This window comes from Pimephales promelas, chromosome 24, assembly GCF_988280905.1.
Source record: "Pimephales promelas chromosome 24, fPimPro1.hap1.1, whole genome shotgun sequence".
Taxonomy (NCBI): Eukaryota; Metazoa; Chordata; class Actinopteri; order Cypriniformes; family Leuciscidae; genus Pimephales; species Pimephales promelas.
In genome coordinates this window covers 27,741,407-27,767,394 of record NC_142792.1, presented here as the reverse complement: position 1 = coordinate 27,767,394, position 25,988 = coordinate 27,741,407, and the positions used below count along the sequence as shown (strand labels likewise).

The 25,988-nt window shown below is 44.0% G+C and overlaps 2 protein-coding genes across 12 annotated transcripts in view; both read left to right on the top strand.

The window, feature by feature from the left end:
* pacsin2 (protein kinase C and casein kinase substrate in neurons 2) overlaps positions 1–25,988 on the top strand; it is a 401,742-nt gene that overhangs the window by 146,877 nt on the left and 228,877 nt on the right. The gene's annotated exons all lie outside the window — the stretch shown is intronic.
* LOC120475106 (protein NLRC3) overlaps positions 1–25,988 on the top strand; it is a 58,919-nt gene that overhangs the window by 6,793 nt on the left and 26,138 nt on the right. For 2 of the 11 annotated variants that reach the window (XM_089126852.1, XM_089126851.1), the window contains 4 exons: positions 8,463–8,633; positions 8,741–8,914; positions 9,022–9,195; positions 14,833–15,006. In XM_089126852.1, coding sequence (XP_088982978.1) covers positions 8,463–8,633; positions 8,741–8,914; positions 9,022–9,195; positions 14,833–15,006 — 693 coding nt within the window. Of the gene's footprint in view, positions 1–4,855; positions 4,866–8,462; positions 8,634–8,740; positions 8,915–9,021; positions 9,196–14,832; positions 15,007–25,988 lie in introns of all 11 variants that reach the window. The other 9 variants (XM_089126853.1, XM_089126855.1, XM_089126860.1 and 6 more) reach the window with 8 other exon arrangements.

Below are 25,988 nucleotides of genomic sequence, written 5' to 3'. Positions count from 1 at the left end.
ATAGAATTCTCGTACACAAAGTTTGAAAGCAGTTAAAGGGTTAGTTCACCCAAAAATGAAAATTAAGTCATTAATTACTCACCCCCATGCTGTACCAACCCCGTAAGACCTTCGTTCATCTTCTGAACACAAATTAAGATATTTTTGATTAAATTTGAGAGCTGTATAACTACCACATTGGCTGCCTAAGGGACTGGCTCTTGACGGCCCAGAAAGTCAATGAAGAAAATGTTTAAATATCCCATGTGACTACAGTGGCTCAACTATAAGTTTATCAAGAGACGAGAATACTTTTTGTGCGAAAAAACAAACAAATAACGACTTTATTCGACTATTCCTTTTCTTCCTTGTTGGCCTGAAACGAGACTTCTTTAGATTTCCATGACGCACCTGTTCAATTTCTCATTAATGCAACTATCAAATCCACCAATCACATGGCAGTTGCTTCAATGCATTTGGGAGTGTGGTCCTGGTCAAGACAATCTCTTGAACTCCAAACTGAATCTCAGAATGGAAAAGAAAGGTGTTTTTTCCGGTCTGAGTATTTGACAATCTGCTCAGTTACTGGGATTTTCACGCACAACCATTTCTAGGCTTTACAAAGAATGGTGTGAAAAGGGAAAAACATCCAGTATGCGGCAGTCCTGTGGGCGAAAATGCCTTGTTGATGCTAGAGGTCAGAGGAGAATGGGCCGACTGATTCAAGATGATAGAAGAGCAACTTTGACTGAAATAACCACTCGTTACAACCGAGGTATGCAGCAAAGCATTTGTGAAGCCACAACACAAGTTGTGTTGTGTGGACCGCGAGATCGTCGACTGCAAAGATCCGTTGCAGACGTCTCATATCCATGGGCTGGTCAAGATCCGCGGCAGTCTCCGGTGGTGCAGTCAGATACTGTCACCTCTGCCGGTGAGTGCTCCAGACCGCAGTTTCCACCCATTTCCCAGGTAATAATACAGACCAAAATTAGGGATCCCGTGTTCAAAAGACACAGATTATCCAATATTTTCCGTACTCTGAATCAGGCGAAAATAATTTGGGACCCGCGAGCCAAACCTAAAGGCTTATTGGGCGGACACTTAAACATAAGGAGTATGACACCTAAACGCGAAGAGCTAGAACATCTGCTATGTAATTCCAACATTGATTTTATTGGCTTCTCTGAAACGTGGTTGACACATAGCTCTCCAGATTCTGTTGTAAAAATGCCTGGGTATAATGTGTACAGGAACGACAGGGAAAATGGTAGGGGCGGAGGAGTTTTATTGTACGTAAGAGACGTTTTTAATAGTTAACAGATTGTATGGCCAGATGATATCCAACTTGAATGTGTCGGAGTAGATGTATCCCTTTCATCTTCAATGTCATTTACCATAATATGTGTATATCGTAAACCATCTGCAAAGTTGGATTTCTATGAAAAATTTGAAAAACTTCTCAAATATTGTACTTTAAACAAAGAAACAATTATTATTGGTGATTTTAACGTAAATTGGAATGAAAAGAAGGCTAGGAAACATCTTAAAGCTACAACAGACCGCCATAATTTTAAACAATTAATTCAACAGCCTACCCGGATAACTTCTCGTTCTGAAACATTGATAGATTTACTCTTTGTTAATCGACCTGAAAGAATTGCTAAAACATTTAACTTTATGACAGGTTTATCAGACCATAATGCTGTCTTTTTTTCAAGAAAGCTTACAAAACGACGTTTTAAAGTTTCACACAGTCATACTGTGTATAATGCTATTCCAAAAAACCAACTGGCAAATTTTGCGACTTCTATACAAGAAATTGATTGGAGTGAATTAAATCAAAGTGAGGATATAGAGAATTGTAGTGATCTTTTTCAGTTTAAAATCAATCAAGTAATGTTAAACTTTATTAAAAGAGGAAGCCATAATAAGAGAAATGGAAAGTTGTTACCTTGGCTAAATGTTAATTGTAGGAAATTAATGAAGGACAGGGATGTCCAACTGAAAAAATCATTAAAATCAGGTCTTATAATAGATAGGCAAAAATTCACACCCTTACGAAATAAAGTCATTAACTACATGCGGAAGGCTAAAGCACAATTCTTTATGGATATTATCATTGAGGCCAAGGGAAATGGCAAAAAGATTTGGCAAAATCTCAATAAATTACTTGGTAGACAAAAAGAAAAGTCAATTGAAGCCTTTGAACTCAGAATTAACAACACTGTAGTTAAAGACGCAAATTCTCTATCAAAAGAATTTAACCAATACTTTTCTAAATCTGTTAGGGAGATAACTGAACAGTTTGAGCCATCTGATAAAATATCTAGACCCATTGATTTTGCCAAGCCTGTGTTCAATTTGCGTGAAATAACAGAGCTAGAGGTAGATAACATCATTGGGTCACTTAAGAGTTCCAAAGCAAAGGATGTTTATGGGCTAGATTCATATTCTCTAAAATTATGTAAAGATTCCTTAATTGCTCCAATTACATATATGATTAATTTATCATTCAAGCAGAGAACTGTTCCATCTTTCTAGAAAAATGGCCTTGGTCACCCCAATCTTTAAATCAGGTGATAAATTAAATGTAATCAATTACCGACCCATCAGTATCCTCCCGGTTGTCTCTAAGGTTGCAGAGAGGTGGATTGCTAAAATTATAAATGAACACTTAAATAATGGCCAATCCTTCTTGCATCCTATGCAATTTGGATTCCGCACCAATCATTCGACTGAATTTGCTAATAGTTTGTTTGTAGAAAAAGTAAAAAGTAAATTGGACAATAATGCCTGTGTCGGAGCTGTGTTTTTAGATTTAAAAAAAGCATTTGACACTGTGAATCATGACATTTTATTATCTAAACTGACATATTTTAACTTTTCTTTAAATGCCATTCAATGGATTAAATCTTACTTGGAATCAAGAAAACAGTGTGTTAATATTAACAGTGTCAAATCGTCTTTCTTGGATGTCCCCGTTGGTGTGCCTCAAGGGTCAATACTCGGTCCTCTACTATTTTCTTTATATATAAATGACCTTCCAAACACTTGTGCTGATGTTGAATTTCAAATGTATGCTGATGACGCAGTCATCTACACAAGTGCAAAAAGTGTTCAAGAAGCTTCTGCCATTCTGACCTCTGCTCTGGTCCCTGTAAATGAATGGCTCTTTAAATCCTGTCTGTTACTTAATGTTGAAAAAACCGTCTGTACGATGTTTACTAAACAGTCTCGTGACATAAAACAATCTGGTGTATTTCTAAAAGGAGAAGAACTAGAAATCGTCTCGGAATTTAAGTACCTTGGTTTGACCCTTGATTCTACATTAAGTTTTAAAAAACATGTCAAAAAAATATTGAATAAAGTAAAATTTAATTTACGAAATTTTAAACAAATTCGTCAATTTATACCATTTGTGTTATAAAGTGGGAGGATAGACGAACCCAAAAGCAGACTGATAGCTTAACACAGAATTTATTCAAGACAAAACAGAAAATAAAACCCACGAGGGGGCAAAACAAGACTGGGTAGAAAACACTAGACTTAGACTGGGGTCAAGGCACGAACAATACTAAGATGCGAACAGACTCTAGATTAACAGTTAACTCAAGGAATTACTCACTGCAAACTTTACAAAACAACAAACAGCTCTCACGGCAGGTTTCACAATGAACCGACACAGGACAGCAAACACAAGGGGATTATAAAGGGAACACTAATGACAAAGACAGGTGAAACTGACTAGACAATAATCACAAGACTAGGATAACAAGGGGGCGGGGTAAGTTAACGAGACAACACAAGCACATGGCCCAAACAGGCCATGCGCTTGCACACAAAACATGATCCTGTCATGATCCTGCCTCACGACTAGAGAAAAATCAAAGACAAGAAGGCAGAATCATGACAATTTGGGGCTGCTAAAGTGTTTTTACATTCGATGATTCTATCGCATGTGGAATATTGCTGTACCAGCTGGACTTTGACCGGTATGAACACATTTAAATCAATAGAATTACTCTATAAAAATGCCTTAAAAGTCCTTGATAAAAAGCCAATGTCCTTCCATATTTGTAAGATTTTACAAAAACACAACATATTAAGCATAGAGAATTTAAATTTTTTTAAATATGCCGGTTTTGTTTACAAAGTGTTACATGGATTAGCCCCACCCCCCTTGTTGGACTTTTTTAAACTAAACACTAATAGTGGTGCCAGGACACGGGCCTCTGTTAGAGGTGACTGTGAAGTTCCGTTCAGAAGAACAGCCTTTGGACAGAATTCTCTGTCTGTGAAGGCCTGTAAGTTATGGAACAGTATCCCCATCTCTGTCAGGGAATGTTTCACATTTCCTATATTCAAAACCAGACTCAAAGTGTGGCTTATAGCAAACCAGTCTTGTGACCACTAAGTGTTTTCTGTGTTTTTTGTTGTTGATTCCGGCTTGTAATTTTTATTTACTTTTTTTGGTTTATTTTGTTTTTGTTGTTATTTTGTTTGTTGTAATCTTTGTATTTTTTGTTATTTGTCTAGGGACTACGGATGTAAATTAGCCCTGTGGCTATAATCCGGCATGTTTACGTCTGTTTTGTTGTCTCAATTCAGAAGTTCATTAGTGTGCATTGTCCCTATCAAATAAATATATATATATATATTTATTTGATAGGGACAATGCACATTAATGAACTTCTGAATTGAGACAACAAATTTCCCCCACAAATTGCGTGGGATTTCCCCCTTTCTGGTCAATGTATCCCTGCCTCTGCTTAATTATTTTTATCCCCGGTGGGGATAAATTTATACCCCCCTAAATTTATAGAAAGGAAGGCAGCATAAACATCACAATCTGATTTGTTTCTATGATGACAAGCAGAGCTAGTGTCCCTGTCACTGAGAATGCCCAAAGTTATACATACGGTGTTTCACTCAACTGAGACTAAAGCAAAGGTTTTTTGATTAGTCACTCACTCTTGAACGTCTGGCGCGAGTGATTTCAATGTTAATTCAATGTAAAGACGCGTTTACGCGCGTCTAGAAGTTCTGCGGCACGAATGAGGCGAATTGACTAACATAGATAATGCATCTGTCTTCTATCATTTCACTGTAGCTCAGCATCGCGATGTAAAGTTCATATTATTACTTTAACTTAACAGCAGCAGTTAAACTGTTTCTATGATGGTTTAACTTTGCAATCAATCCGTGGTTCAGGAGAGGCAGATATAAATGAGCTTCTACCCTATTCATTTATTGATTTAATTATTGCATGTTTTTTCGTTGTGCATGATCACAGTTCAAATATGTGTGGGAAGCTAGTAAAAATATTGCGTCAGGATACTTGATGAGTTAATGTTTTTTTTCCTGCAAATGCAGTGATGAAGTTCATGTTCTCATGATTTATTTTTATGAATTTTTTTTTTTCAAAACATCCCCCCCTCTGTTTTTTTCACAAATCGCACCCTGATTAAAACTAAATCGTATCTGTAAACTAAACATGAACTGTTACGTGATTTATGTATAACGAGTGGTTCCCTACTGTCACAGTCTGTCGTCTTCACCTGTTGTGTCCTGTCATCTGCACCACACTTCCCCGGATCCTTTTGTTCCTCTCCCGGACTCACTCCCCAATCAGCCACCTGTTCCTCGTCCTGTCTTCATCATTCTCACCTGTTTGCACCTCGTTTAGTTTGATTCTTGCTTGTATTTAGTTCTCCCTCTGTCAGCCTGTGTTTGTCGGTCAATGTTCGATGTTACGCTGCGTACCCCGTCTTCCTGCCTGTATTCCTGAATTAAATGTCTCTTTATCGAGATTCTGATCTCCGCCTGTTCTTCTGCCTGCACCCGCACCGTGACAGATTGACCGACCCTAAAGCAACATGGACGCCGTGATCTTCCGGGGGATCCCCTACCCGGTCCTGCGACCCCGGTTACGTCTCGTTCCCCGGAAGTCTGCGCTCACCGTCAGCCCTGCCGAGCCCGCGCTCACCGTCAGCCCTGTCGAGTCTGCGCTCACCGTCAGCCCTGTCGAGCCCGCGCTCACCGTCAGCCCTGCCCTTCTGCCCTTCAGCTCCCCTGACCCAGTCTGGTCCTTGGATCCCCGGCCTTCGCCTCACACCTCCTCCTCAGAGACACTTCCTCGGCCCCCGGTCCCATCGGCTCCCCCGTGGCTCCTACCTCCCTCAGCTCCTCCATGGCCCCTCAGTCCACCAGCTCGGCCAGGCTCCCTCGGTCCTCCGGATTCCCTTCACTCCCTCGTCAACCTCCCCTCACCTATGGACTTCCTTACTTTGGCTCCGCCCCGTTTTGTCACCCCTTCGGTTCAGTTGGACTCCTCACTCCCTCCAGTCACCCGTCAGCCCTCACGCCCTCTGACCTCACTGTGTCCCTCCGTGCCCCTGTCATCACTTTGGTCACCTGAGCCTACGGTGTCACCATGGTCCCTCGGTCCCTCCTCAGCACGCAATGTCGTCTGTCCCTCAGCTACACCCTGGTCTCCTCTCCCATCTGCTCCGCCCCTGTCAGTCGGCCCCCTGGTGTTGTCAGCCCCACTACCATCGGCTCCACCAGGGGTCCTCCCTCCTTCTGCTCCGCCCTGGTCTCACCCTCCATCTGCTCCGCCCTGGTCTCGCCCTCAGCCTGCTCCGCCCTGGTCTCACCCTCAGCCTGCTCCGCCCTGGTCTCACCCTCAGCCTGCTCCGCCCTGGGGACGCCCTCAGCCTGCTCCGCCCTGGCCTCGCCCTCAGCCTGCTCCGCCCTGGCCACACCCTCAGCATGCTCCGCCCTGGTCTCTCCCTCAGCCTGCTCCGCCCTGGGGGGCTTCTCCCTCCTGACCACGCCCTCCACAGCCTCCAGGGTGCCCACCCCCCCTCCCCATTGATGTTACGGCGTGAGGCCACGCCTTCCGGGAGGGGGGAGTAATGTCACAGTCTGTCGTCTTCACCTGTTGTGTCCCGTCATCTGCACCACACTTCCCCGGATCCTTTTGTTCCTCTCCCGGACTCACTCCCCAATCAGCCACCTGTTCCTCGTCCTGTATTCATCATTCTCACCTGTTTGCACCTCGTTTAGTTTGATTCTTGCTTGTATTTAGTTCTCCCTCTGTCAGCCTGTGTTTGTCGGTCAATGTTCGATGTTACGCTGTGTACCCCGTCTTCCTGCCTGTATTCCTGAATTAAATGTCTCTTTATCGAGATTCTGATCTCCGCCTGTTCTTCTGCCTGCACCCGCACCGTGACACCTACATTATTACAGGACATTTGCAGGTCAAGAAATTTCATGAACGCAAACATCCGAAGCGTGGGCCCTGAAAGTACCTCAGACAGCAAGCAAATTGAATTAAATTCTCTTTCATATCTTGCTCTTGAACGGACAAATTCACATATCATTTTGTAAAACATCCGTCTTAGCGAGTTGTGTATTCGGTCAGCAGCAGCCTAATAAAAGCCTAATGTTTGTGACTGTTAATCAAACTACAAAGGCGAAGTAATCACTCCCTGCTATTGACTGAATTACTTTTGTAACTTAATAAAAGATTCATCTATATTCAATTTATACAGTAATGAATATCCAGTATTATTTCACATTTTATTACTTTATTCAAATTATGTACCTGAAAACTTTTCTTAGACCTACCTGAAACCCCCCAAAACAACTTTTTATTTCATTTGTTGCTTTTCTTTGTTCTATTGTATTAATTTGTGCTATTTTTAATTGTATTATTTGTTCTTTTTTATTACTAACTGCTTACTTGTCTTTAATAATGTTTTAAATTGACATTAATTAGGCTAGTAGTTTTTACTGTGGTGTAAAAATTGAAAGAGAGAATTGTGATATTTCACTGGTATGTAGTTAAAGAGAGAATTGTGATATTTCACTGGTATGTTGTAACTCTTAGTTCTTAGTTCATGATGTTGATTTAAATTTAACCGACTTAAATTAAGGAATATTTTTTAGTTCATCTTCTACTCAATGTTTTTGTTTATGGATGTTTGTTGTATGGTTTATGGTCAGTTTGTTGTATGAATGTATGTTTAATTTGTAAAAAATTATATGTAATAGTGATTTTTGACCACAGGAAGAACAGCACTCATATGAATATGAGAGCTGATTGTTGGATCAATAAACAATTCAATTCAATGTAAACTTTTGAACTACTTCCCCTGGTGGATTTGGCAACTTGCTAAGCAGTGTTCATTTACTCTGGTGATTTTGTTATGTGTGCTTCAGATTATAAACCAAGGGTTCTCAACTCTGGCCCTCAAGATCCACTTTCCTGCAGAGTTTAACCCTGATCAGACTCACCCACCTGCGACTTTATAGTAATCCAGATGACCGTGATTAGATAGTTCAGGTATATTTGATAAGGGTTTGAGCTAAACTCGGCCAGAAAGTGGATCTCAAGGGCCTGAGCTGAGAACCCCTGTTAAAAACCCTACATGAGAAACACATTAATATTGCTGTTTGTTTTGTTCTCCACACAGGTTACTTGGCTGTAATCTGACCATTCAATCTTGTGGGAGTTTGTCTTCAGTTCTTCAATCCTCAAACGTCCTGAGAGAGCTGGACCTGAGTAACAATAACCTGCAGGATTCAGGAGTGAAGCTGCTTTCTGATGGACTGAAGAGCCCAAACTGTCAGCTACAGATACTGAGGTCTGAACTCAAATACTTGCATTTGGTTTTATCTTGCATTAATTATGTAAAAATCACTCCGCTAAGATTTATTCTGTATGCAATTACATTGTGTTTTTCTTGTACAGATGTTCCATGTGTAATTTCACTGCTCAGTCTTGTGAGAGTTTGTCTTCAGTTCTTCAATCCTCAAACACCGTCCTGAGAGAGCTGGACCTGAGTAACAATGACCTGCAGGATTCAGGAGTGAAGCTGCTTTCTGATGGACTGAAGAGCCCAAACTGTCAGCTACAGATACTGAGGTCTGAACTCAAATACTTGCATTTGGTTTTATCTTGCATTAATTATGTAAAAATCACTCCGCTAAGATTTATTCTGTATGCAATTACATTGTGTTTTTCTTGTACAGATGTTCCATGTGTAATTTCACTGCTCAGTCTTGTGAGAGTTTGTCTTCAGTTCTTCAATCCTCAAACACCGTCCTGAGAGAGCTGGACCTGACTAACAATGACCTGCGGGATTCAGGAGTGAAGCTTCTTTCTGATGGACTGAAGAGCCCAAACTGTCAGCTACAGATACTGAGGTGAATCTTCACTCTGTCTCCTCTCCACCAGTAATCTGGTGTGTGGTGGGCGCTCTGGCACAATATGGCTGCCGTCGCATCATCCAGGTGGAGCTGCACAGATTCCCCCTTCTATGTAAAAGCACTTTGAGTGCCTAGAAAAGCGCTATATAAAATGTAATGATTTATTATTATTATTATTATTATTATTATTTAATATTTGTGCAACTCGGAAGTATATAAGGGGAGCGTGGAGAACAATTTTTCGCCTTCAGGGACTGTTTTGTTTGTACTCTTCAACCTAAAAGAAGGAAAACTTCAAAAAGGTAATCATGGCTTGTATAAAACGCTTCAGGAAGTGTCTGCATCCATGTCTAAGATATTGATACTTGATGACACACAACTTGTGTGTTTATTGTTTGAGCTCAGAGCATGCGCCATCAGTTCCTGAGGGATCTACTCTCTTCTCGAGGGAAGGGGGACAGACATCTGTACCACGCGATTCAGGCAAAGCAGAGACTGGAATCGTGGGGTTTCAGGGAGTTCGCTGACGAGGTTGAGAGTTTTTAATCTTTCACGCCCTTCAGAGACTCGCGAGAGTGAGCTGCAGGAAGAGGATGTGTTGTCACTAACATCCTCTGATCCAGCAGCGAGTGCATAAACAACCAGCCCAAGAGAGCAGGAGATGGTTAATGAGGGTGAAGAGGATATACAACCCAAACCCTAACAGTCACCCTGCACCACGTATGTTAAGCCATTTAGTAGGGATGCTCCAATCAGGATTTTTGCAGCCGATACCAATTGCCGATTTCTTGTCATACATATCGGCCGATACTGATCCCCATACTGATGCTTCATATAAGACAAAGATAAATACAAACAAAATGGAGCAGTCTGATGCAGCCCACAAGGTTTAATTAAATATTGTCTAATAGTAAACTTTGGAGGACAAAATAAACATTTAAATACCTAAAATAGAAAAGTCTGATGTTACTTAAAGGAGCTGTATGTAAGATTGTGGCCAAAACTGGTACGGCAATCACTTTCAAATTACTGTAGAGTGGTGTATCCCCTCCCCCTCCTGCCTGACTCGGGGTTTGCAGATAGGCTGCAGGATCCAGCAGAAATTTATCCGACACGTTTGTAGCTGTAGCTGTGGTAACTACAGCAACGCTGGCAACACGGATGCAGCAACACTACTGACTTTTTGATTGGTAGATAGGTGGAGGGTGGAGCATCAGAACAAAACACAACATGACAACATCTACATGACAGTTAAGGGCTGCAACTTCACTTTTTAAATGACAATATCCTGGCCGGACTACTGGGGCCTGTACCATGATGGTTGTTGAACAAACTTTGGGTTACATAAACGTCTCGGTTACGGATGTAACCCTCGTTCCCTGAGTAGGGAACGGAGACGTTACGTCGGAATGAGAATGGGGGTTTTTCATAGAAAGCCAATTCTCTTCGAGTATTTAATAACGAGCCAATGGCATGAAAATGCCTTGGGGCTGCGGAATTTGCAGTGTCACTCCGCCCCACCCCGTGGGTATAAAAGGAGGAAGTGAACGCAACCGCAGTATGTCTTCGCTGAGGAGCCAAGACTGAACTCCGGCGTCTACCCAGCGGTACAGCAGAAGTGGCAAGGAGACGTAACGTCTCCGTTCCCTACTCAGGGAACAAGGGTTACATCCGTAACCGAGACGTTCCCTTTCGTAGTCACTCCGAGTTACGGTGGAATGACGGAGAATGGGGGTCTGTGCCATCACGACATCTTCAAGCTGTCTTCCAGTGCTCTGCGAAAGTCTGGACTCCTACTTAGCTTACACAGGAGTTACTTACTTTGACACAGGAATACCAAGGTACACTGGGAAACATATCCCGGGAGGGGCTTGCTACCAATGCCTACCGTAGGGAGGACATAGGAATACACATATGGCCGTGTTAGGGAGGGACTACATATGGAGATCACTGGAGCACCAACCTACGGGTGGCTAGAATCTTAACTCCAGGAGTGGCAGATGGCTTGCCAAGCAAAGACACATGCTCAGAGAGGCTTACAGTGGATAATACACATGAGACAGTTACCATAGGGAACCGTGCACACGGACGCACCTAGCCGGCATCCAGAGAAAAAGCAGTAGTGCCTGCATCAGAAGTGCTGGAGGACTCAAGGCTTCAACGGAAGACTACTGAGGAAATATCGCACGTATCCAGTCCGAGGAGTGGAATGGCGAGCAAGCGAAGACACCCAAGCGGGTCCAGTACTGGCGGAAGCGAGTACGCGAGAGGACACAGGCTCTATTCGCAGATTATAGAATCTGGCGAAGGTGTTTGGTGTTGCCCAGCCTGCAGCTCTGCAATGTCTGTTAGCGAGGCGCCATGCGCTAGAGCCCAAGAGGAAGCCACACTCCGAGTGGAGTGGGCTGTCACACCAAGTGGGCACGGTCGACCTTGCTGTTGGTAAACCAAAGCGATGACGTCCACTAACCAGTGAGACAGCCGCTGCTTTGAGAGAGCCCTTCCCTTCTGGCTCCCCCTATAACAGACAAGAGCTGGTCTGAGGTCCTGAACACCGCGTTCTGTCGACGTAGACGCGGAGCGCACGTACCGGACAGAGCAGTGCCAAGGCTGGGACTGCCTCCTCCAGGGGCAGCGCTTGCAGGTTCACCACCTGGTCCCGGAAGGGAGTGGTAGGAACCTTGGGCACATATCCAGGCCGGGGTCTCAAGATCACATGAGAGTAAGCCGGCCCGAATTCTTAGTCAACGGAGAATGCGTGCAGGTCCCCTACCCTCCTGTGGCGGCCAATGCAACCAGGAGTGCTGTCTTCACTGGACAGAACTTTAACTCTACCGATTGCAAGGGCTCAAGGGGAGGCCTCTACAGAGCACTTAGAACTACTGAGAGGTCCCAGGAGGGAACGAGGGGAGGGCGAGGCGGATTTAGCTTCCCCGCTCCCCTCAGGAACCTGATGATCAGATCGTGCCTTCCCCTAAACTTACCTTCCCCTGCTCATGAGCCGCGGCAATGGCCGCGATGTAAACCCTAAGGGTGGAGGGCGACAGCCTACGCTCCAACCCTTCTTGCAGGAAGGAAAGCACGACACTGATCGAACATCTCCGGGGGTCTTCCCCGTGGGAAGAGCCAGTTGATGAAGAGGTCCCCTTCAACGCGTAAAGGTATCAAGTGGACAACGCTCTAGCGGAAGTGATGGCTGCCTGGGGGAACGCACACTTGCGTGGGCCCCGCGGCCAGCTATGCGCCAGTGCGTCTGAGATATAAATAGTATATCTTACTTAAAAGTTACTTATCTTACTTAATCTTACTTAATAGTGCGTCTTAAATGGTAAATAGATTTACCATTTAAGGGTCAAGGCCGGAAAACCATACTGAATGCCCGTGATCTTCGGGCCCTTAGACGGCACTGCATCACACACAGGAATGCTACTGTAATGGAAATCACAACATGGGCTCAAGAACACTTCCAGAAAAAATTGTCCGTGAACACAATCCACCGAGCCATTCACCGTTGCCGGCTAAAACTCTATAGGTCAAAAAAGAAGCCATATCTAAACGGGAACCAGAAGCGCAGGCGTTTTCTCTGGGCCAAGGCTCATTTAAAGTGGACTCTAGCAAAGTGGAAAACTGTTCTGTGGTCAGACGAATCAAAATTTGAAGTTCTTTTTGGAAAACTGGGATGTCATGTCATCCGGACTAAAGAGGACAAGGACAACCCAAGTTGTTATCAGCGCTCAGTTCAGAAGCCTGCATCTCTGATGGTATGGGGTTGCATGAGTGCGTGTGGCATGGGCAGCTTACACATCTGGAAAGGCACCATCAATGCTGAAGGGTATATCCAAGTTCTAGAACAACATATGCTCCCATCCAGACATCGTCTCTTTCAGGGAAGACCTTGTATTTTCCAACAAGACAATGCCAAACCACATACTGCATCAATTACAACATCATGGCTGCGTAGAAGAAGGATCCGGGTACTGAAATGGCCAGCCTGCAGTCCAGATCTTTCACCCATAGAAAACATTTGGCGCATCATAAAGAGGAAGATGCAACAAAAAAGACCTAAGACAGTTGAGCAGCTAGAAGCCTTTATTAGACAAGAATGGGACAACATTCCTATTCCTAAACTTGAGCAACTTGTCTCCTCAGTCCCCAGACGTTTGCAGACTGTTATTAAAAGAAGAGGGGATGCCACACAGTGGTAAAAATGGCCTTGTCCCAACTTTTTTGAGATGTGTTGATGCCATGAAATTTAAAATCAACTTATTTTTCCCTTAAAATTATGCATTTTCTCAGTTTAAACATTTGATATGTCATCTATGTTGTATTCTAAATATAATATTGAAATTTGAAACTTCCACATCATTGCATTCTGTTTTTATTCACAATTTTTACAGTGTCCCAACTTTTATGGAATTGGGTTTGTATAAAACTATGTAAATGGCGCTCTGTGGCGAGGCAGGTTTTTGAACAAGGTCCTGCTGAGCCGTTGCTGGGCGCCGCGGACAGACACTGAATGTGCCGCCGGTCACCGGTATACACTCCTAGTCTAGGAGTCCTAGAGAATAAAGTGTTTGAATTTTAAATGAGGCGCTGCGCTTCTCATCCAGTGTGCTATAAACCAGCATGTCAGTGAACAAAATATCAGACATCCCAAGTCTCCCAGAAGTTCCGGGAGTCTCCCGCATATTGATAGCATATCCCTGATGCCCGAAAATTAGTTAAAATCTCCCGGAATCTAGAGGGAGATAAAAACATACTGCGCACATAACATAGCCTACATATCGCGCGGCGCGTGCATGGCAGAGAGGCTCTGTCATGCATGCGCGTATGTTATGTGCCTCACGAAAGCTAGTCAACCCCCCCCCCCCACACACACACACACACACACACTAAAAAACAACTGTTTTTTGTGAAAAAAAAACAGTGTTGTTGTTGTTGTAACGTTATATAACTACCAGAACTGCTACCAGTGCAAGTCGTATATTACTACTGTTGTTATTATATATTACTGTTGCAAATTTGTCTAATATACGAGTGTAAACTTTGCTCTGGCTCTTTTGAAAAATTTCTCAATTTTGTTTTGTTCGTTTGGCTCTTCTTGGTAAAAAGGTTCCCGACCCCTGACCTAGTGTCTCGTTGCAGTTGTAACATAGGTTGCATTTGTAACCTGAGATGCCCCCCATCCTATTTTCGATTTTTGAGAAAAGCCATGATCATAATTAATGATAGAGATGTTTTTGTTACTTTAAGACTGAATTTACAGAATGTAACAGCTGAAAATACAAACTAAAATGGTAAATGGACTGCATTTATATAGCGCTTTCACAGACCCAAAGGCCACCAAAGCGCTTTACATAGCCTCACATTCACTCATTCATACACTGACGGCAGGGTCAGCCATGCAAGGCGCCATCCAGCTCGTCGGGAGCAGCTGGGGTTAGGTGTCTTGCTCATGGACGCCTTGACACTTGGTCGGGTGGAACCGAGGATTGAACCACCAACCTTCTGGTTTGTAGACAACCCCCATGAATCACTGAGCCACTGCCTGCATTAACTATGATCATTGTGTGAAAAAGACTGATTTGATTGCCAAACTAATGTCAGGTGGACTATTTCTGTATGTCTTTATAGATTGTCTGGCTGTATGGTGACAGAGGAAGGCTGTGGTCATGTGTCTTCAGCTCTGAGTTCAAACCCCTCACACCTGAGAGAGCTGGATCTGAGCTACAACCACCCAGGAGATTCAGGAGTCAGGCTGCTCTCTGAAAAACTGGAGGATCGAAACTGCACACTGGACAAACTCAAGTATGTAGAGCAGAAAAAATGGCAAAAAGTTATACTAGACGGCTGTTGAATGCTTCATTCTGATTTGCTGATAAAGATTCTAAGGCGTGCAATTATTTTTGAAAGTAGTTCTATTCAGGTCTTGACTGCATTACAGTTCCATACCACTTTGCAAAATGATTTCAGTTATTTCAAAGGTCCTGACAGCCTACAACAGCAAAAGAAACAAAACCCACAAAGACAAACAAAATATTAAAGCTGCAAGCAGCATTTAGTGGGGTTCAAGCAGTTTAGGCCTTTAAGGCCTTTAAGCACAAAAGCATCAAAAGACATTAAGTTTTATGTAGCAAGCATGATTTACCATGATATACCATATTTAGAGTCAAGTATATCTCCATCCTTGTTCAAAGTAAAAAAAGTGATCATACTTTATGATGCTAGTTTTAATTTAAAAAGAAAAAAAAAATTAAAAGGAAATTTCTTTGGCATTTCTTTCTTTTTGTTGTATCTAAAACAAACTGAACCATGACACCAATGTATCGCACACAAAATCGTATACACCGAACCGTAAATTTTGTGAACTGTTGCACCCTACCGTTTCTTTTGAGATGAATGATTCAACAATGATTCAATTTCCGCAATTTGTGAAGGAAAAATAAAAACTTTCAAACCCAGTACTGGAATACAAATGGATTTTGATTGTGAATCCAATACAAATGGAATCCAATATTGGATTTGACTCAAAAAACGATGCTTCACAATTCCTCCCAACAATCCACCTTGACTTTCAGTAGTAGATGGAAAATATTGGAAATGGAAAACACCATTTACAGCCAATACAGGCAATTTACCATTGGAAATGCATGGTTTTAAAGCTTTTTAACAGTTATAGCGCCACCTATGGTTTGATCTCCATGAAACTGTGCATGCTTCTTCATCATGTTATGTCACATACGCTCATCAATTTTTGTGAAGTTCTGAGTTTTTATTTATTATTTATAGGCTTTTGATTGAGTGCATAAAGACAAAAAATATAAGAATAAGAATGTAGCCTACTGGTGAAAGATTGTCTCTGCTTTGTTTTATAAGAAATATTTCTGTGTCAAGAATTCCAAATTTCCTGTACTCTCAATTTTTGTATAGTAGTGCTACTCATGTTTTAACACCAGGCTGTCACAGCCTGTCGTCTGCACCAGTCTGTCTTCGTCATCTGCACTACACTTTCCAGGATCCTTTTGTCTCTACTCCCGATCTCACTCCCTCATCAGCCACCTGTTCCTCGTCTTGTTTCATCATCTCCACCTGTTTGCACCTCGTTTTGGTTGATTCCTCTGTGTATTTAGTTCCATCTTATTCAGTCTGTCTTTGTCGATCGATGTTGCATGTTACCCGGTGTTACCCTGTCTTCCTGCCTGTATTTCGAATTAAATTATATCTTCATTGTGAATCTGGACTCTGGACTGTTACTTCTGCCTACACTCCAGTACCAAACCGTGACAGATCGACTGACCACTAAGTTAAGAGTTATGGACCTTCCAGCGGTAAGCCTCCTCTGTTTGGACCAGGAAGACCACTCCCTGGAGTCCCATACCAGGGACTTTCTGGAGTTGGCGTGCCTCACTCACTATTCGGACCGCTCGCTGTGTGTTTTCTACATCGCCAGCCTCAGCGAGCGGTCCCGGGCACGCCTCCCAGGGAGCGGTCCCGAAGATAATTTCGCCGCCTGTGTGGAGTGGGTGCTGGTGTGTTGTGAATCCCCGTTCTCCGTGGGGGAAGCCACCAGCACCCACTCCAAAATCCGAACCCTCATCCTCACTGGTCCCGATCAGCCCTGCCGAGCCTGCGCTCATCGTCAGCCCTGCCGAGCCTGCGCTCACCGTCAGCCCTGCTGAGCCTGCGCTCACCGTCAGCCCTGCCGAGCATGCGCTCCACGTCAGCCCTGCCTAGCCCGAGCTTCCTTCAACCCTAGCCCCGTCCAGCCTCGTCGAGCCTGAACCCTTCTCACCGCTGGTTTCGTCCAACACCACTCCAACGCCCGAACTCCCATCATCGCTGGTTCCGTCCAGCCCTTCCGAGCCTGAACTCTCTCTCCCGCTGGTTCCGTCCAGCCCTCCCGAGTCAGATCTCCCCTCTCCGCTGGTTCCGTCCAGCCCTTCCGAGCCTGAACTCTCTCCCCCGCTGGTTCCGTCCAGCCCTCCCAAGTCAGATCTCCCCTCTCCGCTGGTTCCGTCCAGCCCTTCCGAGCCTGAACTCTCTCCCCCGCTGGTTCCGTCCAGCCCTCCCGAGTCAGATCTCCCCTCTCTGGTGGTTCCGTCCAGCCCTTCCGAGCCTGAACTCTCTCCCCCGCTGGTTCCGTCCAGCCCTCCCGAACCTGAGCTCCCCTCACCGCGGGCTCCAACCAGCCCCGTCCAGCCATCGCCCGAGGCCGTCCAGACCGTCCAGCCATCTCCCGGGGCCGTCCGGGCCGTCCAGCCATCGCCCGAGGCCGTCCAGACCGTCCAGACCGTCCGGACCGTCCAGCTAGAGACCGTCCAGACCGTCCAGACCGTCCAGCCAGAGACCGTCCACTCTCCGTCTGCTCCTAATCCGGGGACTCATCCCAAATATTTTTTTGGGGGGGGCCCAGTGTCCCAGCCACGGCCGCCCGAACGGTCCTCACCGCCGTGGCCGCCCGAAGGGTCCTCACCGCCTGATCCGCCCTGGCCACGCCCACCACCTGATCCGCCCTTGGCCACGCCCTCCGCCTGCTCCGCCCTGGCCACGCCCTCAGCCTGCTCCGCCCTGGCCACGCCCTCAGCCTGCTCCGCCCTGGCCACGCCCTCAGCCTGCTCCGCCCTGGAGGCTGTGGAGGGCGTGGTCCGGAGGAGGAAGCCTCCAGGGCGGAGCCCACCCCCCCTCCCCATTGATGTTACGGCGTGTAGTCACGCCTACCGGGAGGGGGGAGTGATGTCACAGCCTGTCGTCTGCACCAGTCTGTCTTCGTCATCTGCACTACACTTTCCAGGATCCTTTTGTCTCTACTCCCGATCTCACTCCCTCATCAGCCACCTGTTCCTCGTCTTGTTTCATCATCTCCACCTGTTTGCACCTCGTTTTGGTTGATTCCTCTGTGTATTTAGTTCCATCTTATTCAGTCTGTCTTTGTCGCTGTTGTATGTTACCCGGTGTTACCCTGTCTTCCTGCCTGTATTTCGAATTAAATTATATCTTCATTGTGAATCTGGACTCCTCCTGTTAGTTCTGCCTGCACTCCAGTACCAAACCGTGACACAGGCATGCATAAAAGAGATTTTTTTGTTTTGTTTCCTGTTTCAAAATCCACTACAAAACATTGGACTGTAATGTAGAGAAGAATGAAACTATGGAAGGATTTACCATTGATATTACACATTTTTTAATTAGGAAAATTAATTAGGAAAAACTATTTTAAAGGTGCCATCTGTGAAAAAAAATCAAATCATACTCCATATTCCATACCAGATGGGCGCAGTATACCTCCAGAAAGTGAGTTGTGTAGCGGCCGCGCTCATGTGCACTCTCACGTCTTCAAACAACACAGGCGAGCGCTGTTTTGCTCTCTCTCCCTAGTGCATATTAATCAAATCATTTGACACGATAGTAAAAGGTTGGAAGGCCGCAGTTTCACGTGTAGCATTTGGAGATTTTTAGAGATTAGAGACTCAATGAACAACATCTCAGCACTAAATTATAAAGTCCGTCTCATAGACGCCTGTATCAAATACAAGCCGGTGCATTTCGACGATATGGGAAAATAAAAAGCCCAGATTATTATTTGTAGTTTAATGGTATTTGTTTTTTTTTTCATATTATATTTCTATTGTTAGTTTGAATTAATTTGACAGAGAGCATTCACTGAGGTTGACCAAGCTAACGCCATTCAGAGCTGCCAACTCTCATGAATTCTCCGCGAGACACGCAATTAACGATTCTCGATTACCGATTATTGATTTTCCATTTCACAACAGTAAACGAAAATACACTAGATCAACATATGATTATATTAGCAGCAGCAACATTTTGGTATTAATTGCACTTTTTATTTGTTTGATGTTCATTGAAAATATAATGATGGTTAGTGGGGACATTCTGTTATGAACTGCTCCGAGACTGGGAGATGTAGATCCAAATGCAGCTTTATTAAGAATAGTCGTACAGGCAGGGTCGAGAATTGGCAGACAGGACAATGGAGAATAAAGAAAGGGAATCCAAGAAACAGGCAGAGGTCAGGGCAGGCAGCAATAATCAGAATCCAAGAACAATCCAAAAATCAAAAACCAGAAAACAAACACGGAAAACGCTCAGAAATGCAGACACACAGTACAACAAGACTTCGCAAACACTGAACGTGAACACAAGGTATATATAAACACACTAACAGGATGAGACACAGGTGAATGCAATCAGTGAATGAGGTACAGGTGAATGTGATCAGTGATGATGAGTCCGGGCAGTGAGTTCTGGGAAATGTAGTTTGTGTGAAACATAGTCTTATCTGGAGTGCCCTCTGGTGGCTCAAGAGGGCACTCCAGCTGGTAACCGTTACATAGCCCCCCCTTTAAGGAGCGGATTCCAGACGCTCCTCAAAATGTCCAGGAGGGAGGTGGAGCGGAGGCGGACCTGGGGGCGGGATGGAGGGCCAGGCCCGTGGAGCGGAAGAGGACCTGGAGACTGCGGCGGAGCTGGCTGTGGAGGCGACCAGGTCAGAGCAGGCTGTGCAGGCGGCCAGGGCGGAGCAGGTTGTAAGGGAGGCCAAGGCGGCGGAGACCCCTCGGGCGGCCACGCCGGCGAAGACCCCTCGGGAGGCCACAGCGGCGAAGACCCCTCGGGAGGCCACGGCGGCAAGGACCCCTCGGGCAGGCACGGCGACGAAGACCCCTCGGGCGACCACGGTGGCGAAGACCCCTCGGGCGGCCACGGCAGTGATGCCCTCTCAGGACCAGGCACCGGCTCAGGAACAGACACTACAACAGAAATGGTCACAAGGACAGACACAGACACAGAAACAAACACTGGATCGGGAGCAGACACTGGATCGGCCATCTTGTCCGGAGACACTGGATCGGCCATCTTGTCCGGAGACACTGGATCGGCCATCTTGTCCGGAGACACTGGATCGGCCATCTTGTCCGGAGACACTGGATCGGCCATCTTGTCCGGAGACACTAGCTTGGAGGCAGCCATCTTGTCCGGAGACACTAGCTTGGAGGAGGCCATCTTGTCCGGAGACACTGGCTCGGAGGAGGCCATCTTGTCCGGAGACACTGGCTCGGAGGCAGCCATCTTGTCCGGAGACACTGGCTCGGAGGCGGCCATCTTGTCCGGAGACACTGGCTCGGAGGCGGCCATCTTGTCTGGAGACACTGGCTCGGAGGCGGCCATCTTGTCTGGAGACACTGGCTCGGAGGCGGTGACGTGAACAGAATCTGGATCGGCAGAAGTGATTTGAACAGTCTCTGAATCAGCCATCTTGTCTTTAGACACTGGCTTGGAGGCGGCCATCTTGTCTTTAGACACTGGCTTGGCAGAAATGACGTGAAGCATCTCTGGCTCGGCAGAAGTGACGTGGAGCGTCTCTGGCTCGGCAGAAGTGACGTGGAGCGTCTCTGGCTCGGCAGAAGTGACGTGGAGCGTCTCTGGCTCGGCAGAAGTGACGTGGAGCGTCTCTGGCTCGGCAGAAGTGACGTGGAGCGTCTCTGGCTGGGCTGTCTCGGCAGGACGAGACTCTGGCTGGGCTGTCTCGGCAGGACGAGACTCTGGCTGGGCTGTCTCGGCAGGACGAGACTCTGGCTGGGCTGTCTCGGCAGGACGAGACTCTGGCTGGGCTGTCTCGGCAGGACGAGACTCTGGCTGGGCTGTCTCGGCAGGACGAGACTCTGGCTGGGCTGTCTCGGCGGGACGAGACTCTGGCTGGAAGGTGAGCGCGGGCTCGGCAGGGCTGACGGTGAGCGCGGGCTCGGCAGGGCTGACGGTGAGCGCGGGCTCGGCATGAAGCTCTGGCATAACGTGAAGCTCTGGTTGAGTAGATACCACGGGTTCATGGAGCTCCTTCTCTACAACGCCCACAGTAAACAAGGAACCGCTTAGCAAAAGGGCCTGGTTAATATAGTCCTCTAATGTCCCGTGACGATTGTGTAAGGGCATGAGTGAACTGAGTGGTTCAGAGAGTCCTCCTCGGAAAAAGATCATTAAACACTCTGTGCTCATTGAGGCGAAATGGGCCAGTTCAATGAACTCAGAAACATAGTCCTCGACGGACCGATTCTCCTGACGGAGACGCAAGATCTGGACGTCTGGGCTTCTTGTTGGCATGGCTGCTGGATCTCGGTGTGGCGAAGTCTTCTGTTACGAACTGCTCCGAGACTGGGAGATGTAGATCCAAATGCAGCTTTATTAAGAATAGTCGTACAGGCAGGGTCGAGAATTGGCAGACAGGACAATGGAGAATAAAGAAAGGGAATCCAAGAAACAGGCAGAGGTCAGGGCAGGCAGCAATAATCAGAATCCAAGAACAATCCAAAAATCAAAAACCAGAAAACAAACACGGAAAACGCTCAGAAATGCAGACACACAGTACAACAAGACTTCGCAAACACTGAACGTGAACACAAGGTATATATAAACACACTAACAGGATGAGACACAGGTGAATGCAATCAGTGAATGAGGTACAGGTGAATGTGATCAGTGATGATGAGTCCGGGCAGTGAGTTCTGGGAAATGTAGTTTGTGTGAAACATAGTCTTATCTGGAGTGCCCTCTGGTGGCTCAAGAGGGCACTCCAGCTGGTAACCGTTACACATGCAAACATGCTTGTTATCTACTACTTAGGCAACTCATTATCTTTACATTTATTAACTTCAAAATTTTTTTCAAAAGCAATTTTGTTGCATTATAATGCAAATGCACCTGGTTCTATTAATTGACAGCATTAAAATGTATTTTGTGATTTCCTTAAATTGAAAATATTTGAAGCAAGTTTGGGGGACTTGAAGGGCACCCGATTCAGAGAATCACCTAGAAATTCAAAAGAACAGCATTTATCTGAAATAGAAAGCTTTTGTAACATTAAACAATACCGTTCAAATGTTTGGAGTCGGTAAGAATTTTTATAAAATTTTTTGGGCAAAAGAAAAAAGAAATCTATACTTTTATTCATCAAGGATAAATTAAGTTGATCAAAAGTTAAAGTACAAGACATTTATAATGTTACAAATCGATTATCTGAATCTTTTGTGTGTGACTATAAATAATTTGCTTTAAAAGTACAAATTAATGACCCATAAAGAATTAATGCACAATATATTTTATTAACATTACAAAGAACGACCAGGAAAATAAATGTGTGCTTGAACTAGGAGCATACTTGTAGTAAATAAATAATATAACGACTGGTGCAGCCGAGTGTTTTTCCTCCTCTGGCTGGAAAGGTGTCATATGGCTTATCATATTTGTCGTGTTTCCGTCGTTGGTTTTATTCCACAAAGCGTACAACTAGTGCGGCTCTTGTCCAGCTCCTTTCCCCCTTCAACTTCAGAAGCCAAAATATTTCCACACGTCAGCTTTTAACCTAACAAGGAAAGTGTTTGGATCTCGCGTTCCATCTCATCTCTGTTATGTGCACGCCACAGACGGTCCCGCCACTGCACTTCCGCGCTTCAGAGTTCCGTCTTTCGCGTTCCGTCAATATTACGTTATTATAAATACATATAAAAAAAATTTTTTTGAAATCGATTTTTTGACATTTGTGAATCGATTCAGGATCGTCCACGTCCGCATCGCGATGCATCGAGAATCGATTTTTTTCCCCACCCCTATTAGTTATGATATATAAAAAATCTCAGCTCTCAGATTTTGTTAATTTTATTACGCAATTCAAACAATAAATACACTTTTGGTGCTTGTAAATGTTACACGACAGAGTGCACATGAACCGATCATCTCTACTAGCTAATGGTAAAAGAACTCGAACACTGTTGAAAGATACAGTATGTTACAACTTACCAGAATGTATTCCTTATGCATAATATCGACCAATAATTTTTTGAACTCTTCCCAGAACTGAAATGTAGTAGTGGGCTGTTTCCACATGATTGACATCAGGTTCACGTAGATGTAGACCCACAAGCCATGCGAGTTATTCGTGTATTGCAGTTTGACTGATGGTTATGTTGCCCACCCAAATACTGCCTCCCATGGCTGAAACTGGTATTATGACACCTGCCGGGCTGGGGCTAGTAATTTAGCATGCTGAAATAAATTCAAGGTTAATATCTCGGCAGCACTATAACTTGTTATTTTTTTAATGACATCATCAACCTTATTTCTTCTCATTCTTTTGATGCGTGTAGCTCATTTTTGGGATATTTTAACTTAAATTTTTACAGATGGCACCTTTAATAACACTATATATGGTAAATTATTGTTTTTGATATTTGGAATAAATGTTAGCTTCATTGACCTAACTTTTTATTGGTTTTGATTAAACATAGTATTTGTATTTGATTGTTGGGACCCCAGGAAGAGAAGGCTAATGAGGATCCAAATAAACAAATAAAATCAGAACATAGAAAAGAACATCTACAGCCAATACCAACAATTTACTTAGGAAAATATATTTTTGTCTTTTTTTGACAGTAACAGAATCTTGTCTTGCCTGATCTACACCACTTTTTTTAGTAGTCCTCAAAGTGTGCCCATATATATGTAAAATGTGTTGTAAATATCTCATTTCGTTATGAAGTTTAGAAACTTATTTACATTTGGGCATTATGTCAATTGCTAAAGCTATTTGCCTGTTTTCAAATTGTCAATTTTTTTGTCTTGATCGAACTAACACCTTTGAAGATAACAACATTTATTCATTTATTTTTTTCAAAGCTCTACATGTCACCGTTACAAAAACTATAAGGCCAAACCTGGCATGTTTGGTATCATTGGGCTCATCAAGGATTCACGAGTGTGAAGAAGGCACTCCATGAAAAAACGCAGGGTTGAAAATTCTCAGGCTCCTTCAGGGCATTGTGCCGATGACCTATACTGAGTTTTTTGAGATACACCAATGTTCTCATAGACTATAAAGGTACCCTGCACAAACAGACTGCATGCCAATTTTTATTTGACTAGTGGTTGGTTGCGGTAATGGCCATTTTCATGACTTTTTTCCCTGTTATAGTGCCACCAAGTGGCCAATCATCGTGATTTTTTTCATGTGACCTCAGAATGAGCTCATGAAAAGGTGTCCGAAGTTTAGCAAAAATATCTCATTTCAGTCACAAGTTATAACCGTTTTAGTAAAAGTGGCTCTCGTGCCATCAAACATTTTGGTTCCCCTTAGCAACCGATAATTGAAATTGTGAAATTTTTTACTGATTATAGACACTGAGACTCCACAGAACATTTCTGCAGTGGTTTGGTTCAGATTTGGCCAAAAACCTAGAAATAGTTCTCAAAAGTTTGTTTTTGAAAAAAACGCAATTTACTCGAAATTGTCCAATGAAGGGCGAGCCAATCCGAGGCATGCATCTTGTCCGGCTGGAGCCAAGGATTCCAACGATGTAAGACACTTGAGCCTACGCTCGACGGTTGAGGAGTTATGAGCCATTTAGTACTTTTGCCCGCTGTAGCGCCCCCGTCAGGCCGATCGGGGCGTGCCTTTGTGACGCTGTCAGCGGATATGAGTACTACCAGCCCACAAAGTTTCAAGTCTCTAGGACTTACGGTTCGTCCTGCACGGTCAGTTTTACATGGAGAATGTTGCATTATGGGTAAATTAACAATAACAATAGGGTTTCAGCAATTCATGCTTGAACTCCTAATAACAAACAATAGGATAAAAATCACAAACTATTTCCATGATTTTCCCTCTAAATATCTTTTTATATCGCTTTATCCCACTCTCCCATAAAAACGCACACAGAGTACAGAAACACACACTTGTACAAGTACACAAAAATTTTTTGTCAGCACTGCCCAGTGATTTTGTCAGTGAAATAGTTTTGCGTGAGGTCCAAAGTCTGACTGACAAAAAGGGGTGACGCATATGCACATACCCAGCTTTTCTAATTTCAAAATATATTTATTAGAATTTTGTACAGAAACAACATCTTGTATACACAGCACTACTTTTCTCTCCAACAACCCCCCACCCCTTCTTTGACCCTAATGCCCCAAGGACAACAACACTAGTACACATATTGTTGTTATTTGTATTATATTGTATGTGTAATATTAAGAAAAAATACAATAAGTGTACAAAACAAAATACAATGCAATAAAAAAATTTGAATTAAATATATATATATATATATATATATATATATATATATATATATATATATATATATACGGTATATATATACAGGTGCTGGTCATATAATTAGAATATCCTCAAAAAGTTGATTTATTTCAGTATTTCCATTCAAAAAGTGAAACTTGGATATTATGTTCCTTCATTACACACAGACTGATATATTTCAAATGTTTATTTAATTTAATTGTGATGATTAAAACTGACAACTAATGAAAATCCCAAATTCAGTATCTCTGAAAATTAGAATATTACTTAAGACCAATACAAAAAAAAGCATTTTCAGAAATGTTGGCCTACTGAAAAGTATGAGCATGTACAGCACTCAATACTTATTTGGGACTCCTTTTGCCTGAATTACTGCAGCAATGCGGCGTGGCATGGAGTCGATCAGTCTCAGGTGTTATGAGAGCCCAGGTTGCTCTGATACTGGCCTTCAGCTACTTGGGTCTGGCCTTGTTGTAAATGTTCATTTGCGGTTTAATACGTTACTTTAAAAAAAATATATATTTCAACATATTTCAGTCGATTTTTACTCATCTCAGTATAGCAGTATAGTTTGGTAAAAGCTGTTCATTCTTTTACACACAAAAACGTGATTATTACGCACGCACGCATGCACGCACATACACACACACACACACACACACACACACACGAGTCCTCCATTGGTCTC